Source organism: Pristis pectinata, chromosome 17 (genome assembly GCF_009764475.1).
Source record: "Pristis pectinata isolate sPriPec2 chromosome 17, sPriPec2.1.pri, whole genome shotgun sequence".
NCBI classification, from domain to species: domain Eukaryota; kingdom Metazoa; phylum Chordata; class Chondrichthyes; order Rhinopristiformes; family Pristidae; genus Pristis; species Pristis pectinata.
Genome location: NC_067421.1, coordinates 23,357,249 through 23,369,368, shown reverse-complemented (window position 1 = coordinate 23,369,368; position 12,120 = coordinate 23,357,249). Strand labels below are relative to the sequence as shown.

Below are 12,120 nucleotides of genomic sequence, written 5' to 3'. Positions count from 1 at the left end.
ATTCTGTCATTTTTTTGTTGATGCACTTTCTTACTGTCTTGACTCTTATTCTTTGGTCTTTATGCTTTATTTCCTAAATGTTTCATTTTCTTTCTTTCTTCTTTCATTGCTTTAGGGAAGTAAGTCATTGGCTGTAGGTTGATGTTTTATCAATTTATGGTACGAATATAACATAAAAACCCAATTATAGCATAAAAGCCCAATTAATATTTAAACCAAACATTCCAACGTAGCAATTCTGGAAAGAACAATGTTAAATTATTATGCGCTTTGCTTTGAACAATGAGATTGTGTTTTGGTTAGTAAGCACAAAACTTATAGTGGATTAAGCTTGTGGCCCATGAGATGTGTCCAAATACACGATGGAAGGGGTTCCTTAAGCTCATCAATGATGCCTGCTGCTGTGCTGTCCAGTTACAGTCCTTGAACTGAAACTGAATTCTTAGAAGGGGAAGCCAATACATGGGGTGGATTTGTGTTATCCAGCACCGACCTTGGATCATTGTCTCAGTCTTTCTATAATACTGAAAGATTTATTTATTTTCAGTAAGGGTACTAAGACTTGTTATGATAACATCAAATTGTTACTCAAATCAGAGGCTCCTTTGGTGCCAGGTGGATGGTGATATTTAAATTGCATGCTTTATGGTTTTATTCTGAGAAGTTGATATCCCTCGAATCTTTATTGTGCAGTTTCAGCAATTTAATGTCTTGCTACATCTGGGCTTTTCCTACCTTTAGCTAACATTCCCTTTGCACTACAGGTATCTTTTGAGCATTCGGAATATCCACTCTGTGTTGAGTACATAAGATCCAGTAGTTAATAATTTCTTAGTTACTTAACTGAACTGTTAAAATAAAATATTACAATTGATCTTGGTTACAATGCATTGAAGCGTACATGTATCGTTGACAGTGCACAGAAACTGATTCTGTATTCATGAACCAAAATTATGATGAAATTAATAAAGGCTGTTTTCTTAGTTCATTCTAGCATACAAACATATGTTCCCTTACCTTTCCCTTACCAGAGGTTTGTATAAAAAGTTATGTACTTGTATCTAATCTTAACTATGAATTGATATGTAGCAATTCTGTATTTTATGATCAGGTAAACGAAAAGCAACAACATGACTTGCAGCTTCTTCATTTGAATCTTGAAAGTTCTCAGGAATTGATCAAAAAGCAGGAAGAGAAAATTCTTGAAATTAGGTAGGCAGAAAAATTTGATTTTGTCATTTTAAATATCACTTTCAGTACCAGCGCCATCCCATACTGTCCTCATCAGCTCAATATCTTTTTGCTTAATGCATTGAAAGGACTCATCGTAACAGTGTCTTGGTTGAAACTAGCACAAGCTACTGTATATACAGCTGTGTGCCTCATATAAATATAATTTTATGAAGTGTAAGTGGATGTGTTTACAATGGCCTTATTTATTAGAAGATAATTAAATAATGGCTCTCATTATGATTCGCATCTTAGATGAAGAAAGTTTCAGGAAGTGTGGTATTAAGTTTCTGAAATTGTTCTGTGGTAACCTGCTTAGAGATTTGTACGACAGATCTAACGTGACTAATATTTCCTTTGTTTTTTGGGGCGAGCATGTAGCTTCCAGTCTTTTCAAGGTGAAAACTCATAATACTGAATCTTTGATAATATCTCGTGCAGTATTCTTCATCTACCTCATTGGTGTTCTCATGTGGTTGGCTTTAGTTAGATACTTAGTAACTCAACCGAGAAGTGGCATTGCTATTTCCATTCTTGTGAACAATTTTTCATGTCATGATGATGAATGGTTTCTCAAGCCACATTAGAATAGAAGTAACTATTTCATTCATTTCACAGCAGTGGGGGAGTGTTTGATTTTGACCATGTTCATATGTTAAGAGGGCAAAAAAATGTAAAGTATTTCTTTGAAGTAGTCTTTACATCTGAGCTTAGTCAATGGTTGACCTGCTGGATTACATGACCAGCAGTGGACTGGGCACTAAGGAAAGTTAGGTGGTTTCTTATGTGCCTTTCTGAAATCTTCCATCTTTACATAGTTTGTGATCCAACCAAGTTGTTTAAGAAGATACAGGCTGGGGAATTACAGACAGGCTGTTTCATGTAATGTGAAATTTAGAATAGGGGGATGTAATCTTAAAGAAAGCTAGCTCAATTAGGAGTAAATGAGGATGCAATTTTCACATAAGGACAGTGAAAATCAGGAAGACTCCTCTCAAGGCTGTAGATGATACTGAGTGAATTGAAATTTCCAAGACTCCGATCACCAAAGGTACAAAAAGACTGGAGAAAAGGTGAGTGAATGGAGTTGAGCTATAGAAGCCCAATTGAAATTATGATGTTAATAAAACAATGGAACAGAATTTTGATAGAGTACAATGCACAGCTGCAACAAAATGCATATTTACTGCTGGTGACCAATGAATAGGACGTCTGTGAATACTTTTTTAATGTATATTTTATGTCAATGAATACTTCTTTAATGTGTATTTTATGTTTGGAGTGACATTTTCTAAAAATGGAGAGTTTGTTTAAAGTTAATACATAGTGGATACTGAATACTGAAAACATAACATTAAGAATTTCTACTCTGACAATATTTGGATTTGTATATTCCATTTTTCCTGTAGATTACATTTTAAGCATATAAAGATGGAAACTTCCATTGAATTGATAGTATTGCAATATGGATTTTCTAATTTGAAGTGACATTTTCATGTGTACCATATAGTTCCTTCAGCATAACTTGTTTTATTTTAAGATTTCAGTAGTATCAACATCTGAAAAAAAAAATGAAGGGACTACCAGAAGTTAACCTTACCATTGTTCCTGTTGTACTTTTTTCCTTTTAGTTCTGGTAGACTTTTCTCAGATTCCAAATATATTGCACAGAACAACAATGGACAGAATAAGGTAGAGGGGCAAGAACGTAAAAATGACATCGTCTTAAAAAAATGGAAAAAGGAGCCAACGAAAGATCATAAAAAAGAATCCATGACCAATAGACATATAGAAGAAGCAGCCAAGTCAACCCAGAATCTTGATGCTGAATTAATTCCAATTAGTACCAAAGAACAGGGCCACTTATTAGTCACAGAAGGACGCAATACTGTCAATTGTAGAAATTATAGCTCGTCAGATTGTGCAAATGCTCAAGTTGTCTTTCCTCTTGAACTTGATCAGTGTACTAATGGAAATCTGACATTCAAGACCCACAATCTTCATTGTAACGCTAATGATTCTAATAAGAAGCCTACAAAATATGTTGTGCCAAAGCAAAACTGCAGGTATTCAAGTGCAAATGATAGTGGCTCACCTCAGGGAAGAGAAAACAATGCGCAGCAAGTGTCAAGGAATCAAAAATGGAGATTTGAAGGATCTGCTGATGCTGGCATCATGGAACATGAGAATGTAGCATATATAAATACTGATCACCATAGTCCCAGCTGCAACACTTCTTCCCATTGCAAAGGTAGCATAGTCAGCACATCAACAGACAACCATCACTCTCTTTGTTCAAAGCCAAGTACAACCTCTATTATTTCAACAAAAGAAGCAGCAAAGACTGTTGAGGATCATAACCTGGAAGACAAATACAATAATGAACTGAGTGAATGTGGAATGAGTGAAGAAATGTCTCAGATGCCTGCAAGAAATGAAACTGACCAGGAGGCTTCAATGTCGGAACAAGATTGGATGAAGCTTTATCAGCCAGCTGTTGATGTAAAAGATTTGTGGTGGCTGTACCTAAACGATGGTTCAGCATCCTCGCATGGGTTAGGTAGTCCTACTGCTGTGGAAAAAAAGAGGTGCGATACTCTGTTTAATTCTCTCAACATTAATTAGGAAAAGAATTATTGAATTGTTTTGACTAACCGCTATCTTGGGTCCCTGATTTGGCTGGCTAGTTATACTCTAGAGGCTTTTGCTACCTCTGTATTTGGGAAGTTTTGGGTGAGTAGAATTATATTCGCAAGTAATTTACTATACTCTGAATATCCTGTTGACTTGCATGTTCAGAGAGAAAACTTGGGTATTTCTATACTGCCTGGAATCTGAAATTCTATTCTATGATTTGTCACCATTAACAATCAACAAGAGGACATTGGAGAGAAAAGAAAGCTTAAAAAATATAAATATATGGGGAGACCTGACTTAAAAAAAACCCTGCAAATATTGGAAATCTAAAATTAAAACAGAAAAAGTTGGAAATACAAAGCCAGTCAGGCAGCAGCTGTGGAGAGAATCAATGACAAGTCATCAATATGAAATGGTGACTCTTTTTCTCTCCCCATGAATGTTGCAAGACCTGTTGAATATTTCCAGCACTTTCTGTTTTTGTTCTGGCTGTTAATGGGCTTGACTTCACTCTGCAAAAGATAGAACTTAGTTAAATCCATGTTTCAAAATTACTATAGTCTTTCTCTTTTCATTTTTTATTCTTCCTATATCAATAACAGTGATGAACGGCTGGAACTGAATGCATATGGTTTGGAGTCACCAGTACGTTCTGTGAATTCCTCACCAGTGAGAGAAAGGCCCAGGGGAAAGAGCAACCTCCATGGTGAGCTTTGTGGGAATGACTCTGTTTCACCAGCAAGACTGAGCTCCACTGAGGACAATGCAATGGCATCTTCTAATAATGTAAGTTGTTAAAGTCTATTGAAGATTTATAACTAGAGAAGGAAACCATTATGGTCAATAGGAACTTTCGCTGACTCTGATATCCACATTTAAAAAGATCAACCAAGAGGGAATTTTCAAGTACAGTGCACAATGGCAGTCTTAAAAGACAGTGTGGAGAATGTTTGAACAGCAGTATATTTTGAAATAAAACAAAGATAAATTAATAAAAATAAAAATTCATTTGTTACAAATCTGAAATGTTTGGCAAATCAGGTCTGACTTCATTTTGTAGTAAACAAGTGAGGTAACGCATTATGTGTAAACTAACTGAATATATAAGTAATTAATTTTTAGTTTATGGCAATATGTTTGAAAAGACTGTGCCATATGGAGATCTAACCTGCATAAACACCATCTTCATGTTAACCCAGTGACCAATGAAAGATTGCTATTGGATATCAAAACTTTCACTGCATGTAAAATGGGAAGGGAGGGGCAAAGGTTCAGCATTTTTGTTTACACAGTACTTCTGTTCATCATCTCAAAAATCACTTATTGTTTTGATGTCCTTGAATTTCAGAAACTTGCAAAGGTAGTAAGATTCTTGCATATTTTTGCACTGATTTTTATAAGAATGTATAGCACGGTTTACTACAAATTGACTTGTATTCATTACGTAAGATGTCTATTATCAACAAAAGCTACTAATTTTTGTTCTGTTAATCATTATTAACAAGGCTTACCGGGATGACTGTTCACCAACTACTAAACTGCAACGCCTGCTCGCTGAATCTCGACAGATGGTTGCTAGTCTGGAGCGCAGCACTCAGCTTCCTCTTGGGTTGGCATCCTGTGCCAACAGCAACAGCAATGCAAGGGTGAGTGAAGTTTCACAAAATTATTTCTGTTTTTAGAAGATAAAGGATGAAGTGAAGATAGAGAGGACTCGCTTGTAGAATCTGCACTACACCGCGGGGAGGAAAAATCCATCAAGTACTTAGCTAATCAGTTCGAGAATAACTAATGCAATTTCCACTATTTAATTTCTTCTGTCTTTCTGAAGCATAGAAGTTAATGTATGCTGAAAAATTCATTGTGTTGTGTCTATTTGTAATTAAAGTGTTGTGTTCATTTCCTTGGATTTGGGAACACATGTCGGTGAGGCCATTATTGCTGCTGTTTAATTGTGAGATCATATGTCACCACTTGCATGCTTGGCAATGAAGTGCATTACATCTGGTTGTGGAGTTCTCATTGCCATTTTTAATTTCCCTGGTAGCTTGTTCCAGGAAAAAATTGCAGTTTTCCAAGTAATTTCTTCCCATCCCAAGTCAAACCAGGAAAGCTGCTTGCTGGTGAACGTTTGAATTTACTGCCATGATTTCAGGGCAACTATTTAATCCTCAGTCCCTTTACTTGGAAAGGTTGTTATCCCATCATCTAGTATGCTAACATATGTTGATCCCAAATTTGTTGACCAAACATATGTGGTCTGCAATATGGAAATAACTCTTTATGAAACCAGGTCCTGAACTGAAAGAGGATGTAAATTACTTGCACATGGGATTACTTAGGAGGAAATAAATGTTAAAAATTAGATCATTTTCTTGGTTTACTGAAAAATAATGAAAATTGGAGTTCAAGATAACCTTGTCCAAATGATTTGGCCTTAAGAATGTCACTGCCTTATCAGTTCTTATTTAAAGTCCATCTCTGCTGTCATCTAAGACTTGCTCTTACTCTTTAGAGGCCATTAGTGAATCTAGCAATTTTTTGTTCCTGAAAATTGCACAGTGCGATCCATTCACCATCCAAACAAACCTCTGCTCTGGGGATGGAAACCTAAAGCAATTCAATATTGAAATTATTTACTGTATAAATTGAGGCTGATCGATAATCCAGAAATGTGTGAAATAATGCATGATATATGGTAGAATACTAACTAGTATGGAGGAATAGAAAGATATTGAAGTGTGTGTTCATTTAGTCACTGAAGGTATTGGGATGGATGGAAGACATCAGAATAGTTATCTTTATTAGAAAAGGCAGAGTAGGGAGGTGATGTTAGGAATGTATAAAACGTTTGAGTCTTCCATACATTTTTGATCATCACATTGCAGGAAAGATGTGGTAGAAAGGGCATGGAGGAAATTTACAAGGGATGTATCCAGGACTAGAGAATTATCATCATGTGGGAAGACTGACCAGGTTAGGGTTGTTTTATTTTGGAACAAAGGAAACCAGAAGGGAGAACATTTGACAAGTACAGAATTATGAGAAGCTTAGACAGGGTGAACAGGACTTTTTTTTCTTTGACAGAGAGGTAAGCTAAGTATTTGATGGGGGGAATTGAGGAAAAAAATCTGCATCCTAATAGAGTGGCTCTGGAAATAACTGCAAAAAATAAAACACAAAAATATTCTTTCTCTAAATAAATCTGTTTTTTCACATTGTATTCTCTTTGTTGTAAACAAAATTTGTTGTGCAAATCTTTGTAAGCTGCTTTTACTGTGACTTCTTTGAAATCATTTATCAAATATAAATCCTTCTGATTTTTCTTTTGAAATTCTTTTTCTCAGTGTCTAAAACTAGTGGCTTCTTTTGGTTTCTGTGGTTTGCAAAATCATGATTCTAAAGTTTTAGCCATATCGTGATGTGTAGGAGTGATAAAACTGCGTTGTAAAGCATGATCTATAATCTAGCTAAAGCAGAGTTGTGCAGATAATTGTATCTGAAATCAGTAATTTTACTTTTGTATGTGGTTTATACTTGCATTAATCTTATTTTAAAGGCACCTTTCTATTCCTTTTCCTTTCCTTCCTTCTGTGTCAGGTTTCCCAGAATGGAAAGCAAAGAAATCCACAGTAAGACTGACTTGTTTGCTGCAGATCCTTCTTTTGTAAGATGAATTGTTCAAAGACTATGAACATTTTATTTGCAGCTTCTTTTTTCTTGAGAGAAAACATCGCCACCCCAGCATGATCAGCAGCTGTTGTTAACTTGTGATTGCGACAGGACTTACACATTCTTCAACTGATCCTTTTTCATCTTGTATTCAGCCATCTTTCCCCAGCTGAGATCTTGGGGTGAAATTAAGCCTTCACCCCTCACTTGCAGCCTAATACGAACCTGCCTAGTTGAGGAATCTGTCTTTTCTCACCTACCATTTGTGATGCATATTCTGCTTTTAGTGGGCTGAGTTGAACTGGCAGAGACTGGGGGCTGTGAAGGGAATTGTTGGCTTTCACCCTCCCCTAGGTTAATAACTCCCAGACATGCGTGGACCTACCGTAAGTCTGGGATGGAGTGATCCATATTCTGATTCATTATGCAGTCCAGCAGCAGAGCCCAGTCATGCTGGAACACAGCTTGAGTTTGGGAGATAGCTCACTCTACCCTCTCCATCTGGCCCATGTAAGTGCTGGCACGTGAAGGCTGTGAATGGAGAGTCCAGCCAGTGAGCCAGACCCAGAACAAGCAAGCCCGATATTATTCTCTCACATTTAATGACACAAAAACACAGGTCAAATGTCAGAATCATCACATTTGAATCATCTAATGGAAAAAACGGCAATGTTCAGTTAAAATTTGGTTATAATTTAGGTCCGGTTGCATCATTCAACATGTTGTAAATTTCAGCTTTGTAAAATCTATATTTAAATCTTTTCTGATTAAATTCTTATTATGCAGTTTTATTTTTTGCAGGATGGTGGTTCACTCTAATGTAAGAAGATTTCATTCAGTGAATGTTACTCCTGCTTGATGAGGTAAAATGACTGGAAATTCCAAAGCGGAGTAAATGCTAAAACAAGGTTCTTGGCTGCAAAGGAAAGAATATTGAACTTTCAAGCTGAATCACAGTTACACAATGTTTACCAATGGACCAGATACTGATTTGTTTTAGGATGCAGATATGAAAATTGCAAATAAATAAATGGAAGCAATTGTTGTTCATGCACAGCAATAACTGAGATAGTATTTCAAGTTAGACACTTCATTTTCATGTGTACATCACATTTTCATGTTTATATCTGGTCAGGTTAACCATAGCATTTCTACGGAAAGTAGATGTGAAAATGTGTTCAGCTCAGTGCTCTGAGTAAAATCTCAATTTCTACAAATTGTGAGGTTATTGTATATAAGTTAGGAAGAATCATTGTTATTGTTTATATAATCTGTTTGAACAAATATTGGGTAATAAGATTTGGGTTTCTGAAAAGACATTCAAAATGAAGAGATGGCTGTGCTAAAGTATGAAATTTATTACTGTTGAAGAAGCTTTTCTTAGATGGATGGACAGTATTTTTTCACAAACTGAGAAAAAATGTAAGATTAGTAATTATTTCTACAGTTTATGGCTTGATACTAAGACTGATAACTAAATCCTTAAAGCCAACTGTGGCAAATGTCCCCAGACCAGAACAAAACAGACCAGATTCCAAATATTTAGATTTAAAACCTCCCAGTTCCTGCAATTTTTTTAAATGACCTAAGTATAAAGAGCAAGGTACATCAGTTTGATTAAATCATGATGCTCAGGGACTCTGGTATAACAGCTCCAGCAGACCACACTGTTTAGAGTCTTAAAGAGGAGAGGAAATGCATTGGAGAGTTTTCCTTCGCCACAGCATAAATAAACCAGCTAGTTATGTAGGCATTCCCTTTCAAGATATTCAGTTTCAGTCATAGATATGAAATGCATGTGATAGTAACAGGTGAAAATTAAAATTCCAGTGAGCCATCAGCACGTAGAGGACTTGTCCAATTCTTTTACATTTGCTGTGAATTTCCCTGCAGGTGAGTATTCCTGCAGTGGATGATCCATGTGAAAGAAGCCAATTGTTCCTGATCTACTAGGTCTCCTTTCACTTGAATGCTATAGTTCCGCTTGGGTAGAATAAGAAATTTCTAGAATTTTACTTCTAGAAGGAAACAAACCTTGTTCCTTGAGCATGACTTTTTGGTAGCCTTTTGTTTAGAAAAATCTTGTTCTAATTCCCCAATTTTCATTGTAGTAATATAAACCTAGCAAATTTCTGTTTCTGAATCTATTTCTGATACATAGTGAAAGAACTGCAAGCAAGGAATCTAATTCAGGAAGGCAGCAAATTTATGTATCAATTCATTATGCAGAATACCTTAAATACAATTGATCTGTCAAGTGTTTATTTGAAAGTTTATCATTAGGCCCACAAGTAACATTTACACTCTAGAATTGTTACATTTCTGTCCATGTTTTATACTTAAGAAAATTGTCATTTGTATTGAAGTATGTTTGCTTTTATACAAGATATCAGAGCTCAAGCAGACCATTTGACCCTCGAGGTTGTTCTGAAATTCAACTAGAACTTGGGCAACCTTTCATCTAAACTCCACTCCTGCATATTCCTTGCTTCCTTTACATTCCAAAAGTTTATCGATCATGGTCTTGAATATACTCAACTATTAAGAACCATGATTATCTGGTGGTGAATTCAGAATCCTTTGTAAAGAGATTTGTCAGATTTAAACAGGCAGCCCTTGTCTGGAGATGGTGACTTCTAGTTGTAGTCTTTCCAGCCAAGGGAAACGGACGCAGTAAGTCCTCTGATGCCCTGTCCAAGTAGCCAACCACCCATGAGAAGTTGACTAAGCTATTAGGCAAGTGGAGGGAAAGGCAGCACTCAAAGACAATCTAGATTCTCTGATCACTTTCAATTTGCATTTTATTATGAGTACTAAGTAGTGATCAGGAGTGATGCTATTTTAGCATTGAAGGCAATTATTGGTCTGGCAGAGATCAGCACATGCAGGGATTGAAAGGATTCTTTCATCATCCAGGTAGATTGGTACCACATTGAATTACATACTGTATTAAGATGCCCTTTCTGCATTAATTTTTTCATTGAGATTCATTTTGTCTTCAAAAATGAGCAGTAAATATTGACTTGTAAATATTGAACTATTTTAATCTTTTTAAAGTTCGTTGTATAAAATTGTAAATATTTTTTATTTGGTGGTCCCCTTATTGCATAACTAATATACTCACTCATTGTGTCTATGCATATATCTATTTAATGTTATTAATGATTAATATAAATCTATCTTTTTCAACTTTTTCAAATTTGAGGTTTCTTGTATTAGACAGTGCGATGGATCATTTAATTTAAATATCCAGTCAGTCATGTTGATAGCAAATGTAGTAAGTTTACATTTTTAAACAAACCGGTGTTTTTGGTAATGGAGTATTCAAGTTGAGTTTACAGCCTCAACTAGGATAAGGACACTGCCTCCACTGTATAGATGAGTGCCACTGATTCTCTGGTCAAACGTGTGAGAGATGGTGGAGTAATCACTATGTGAGAGTGAATTAAACTGCAAGGACATTTGCCACACAACCCCATACAAGCAATTATTCCTCTTCTTAGGTTAACATTTCCAACACTGGTTAAAGTTAACTCTCACCAGCCTTTCCTTCCCAATTGAAGGATGTTGTTGGAAAAGAGATTTTAGCACATTTGTTATGAAGGTATGTTATTGCATGGGACAACAAAGTAATATTTATAGTTCTGTATTTAACTAATTTCTACATGTGTGTCATTTTTGTATTTTTTTTCACTTAAGTCAAACTGTACAATACATTTATAGTTTTATTAAGGAGATCAAAGTACTTATTTTCACGGTTATACGCAGCATTAATTCTACCAGTAGATTTAACATTTTTTAACTTAAGAGTTTCTGAGAACGCTGCAAAATAACTGACTTATTTTTAAGCAATGTAATTGCAAGTTTTGTACTTTTTTAACATAAAAGTTTATTTAAATATGAAAAAAGTGTATATTTGGTTATTTTGTTGCTTATGGCAGCTGATTATATCCTCTAACTCCAGAGCCAGATAAAGATTGTGTTGCAAATAAAAGTCTCTCAACTTTGACGGTATGGATGGGGATTGAATAAAAAAATACTGTAACAAAATTCCCAGTCCTAATACTAGATTTTCTTTGAATGGTCTAGTTACTATAAAGCTTGATTTTAGCATAATGATAAACCAACAAATCTGTATGCATATGGATACATTCCATTTTTATTTCTCATTGTTTTCAATTGCATTTGTAGAACTACCACTGATGCTTTCCTTTCGCTTTTCCCAGCAGTCTCAAATGTTATGGGGTGAATTGTACGTGGCACCAAGTCCACCATCCATATGATTTGAATAAATGTAAAGGAATTCCAAAGTAATTAGATGAAAAATATGCAATTTTTTAGACACAAGAAAGACTGCAGACGCTGGAAATCTGAAGCGACACACAAAGTGCTGGAGGAATTCAACAGGTCAGGCAGCATTTATGGAGGAAATAGAGACTGTTCATTTCCCTCTGTAGATGCTGCCTGACCCGCTGAGTTCTTACAGCGTTTTATGTGTGTGCATTTTATTATTTGTGTTATCCTTATTGCCAAGTCTGGTATTTAATTTGAGGGGATATAGCCAAGATGGTGTTGGTTATT

At 35.6% G+C, this 12,120-nt stretch overlaps 1 protein-coding gene across 2 annotated transcripts in view; it reads left to right on the top strand.

The window, feature by feature from the left end:
- Positions 1-11,460, top strand: part of ccdc62 (coiled-coil domain containing 62) — a 29,956-nt gene extending 18,496 nt beyond the window's left edge. Inside the window, exons 11-15 of one of the 2 annotated variants that reach the window (XM_052032021.1) lie at positions 1,112-1,212; positions 2,862-3,818; positions 4,470-4,653; positions 5,373-5,513; positions 8,341-11,460. In XM_052032021.1, coding sequence (XP_051887981.1) covers positions 1,112-1,212; positions 2,862-3,818; positions 4,470-4,653; positions 5,373-5,513; positions 8,341-8,358 — 1,401 coding nt within the window. In that variant the 3' untranslated portion in view covers positions 8,359-11,460. The remainder of the gene's footprint in view (positions 1-1,111; positions 1,213-2,861; positions 3,819-4,469; positions 4,654-5,372; positions 5,514-8,340) is intronic. The other variant, XM_052032022.1, reaches the window with a different exon arrangement.
- The last annotated feature ends 660 nt before the right edge of the window (positions 11,461-12,120 follow it).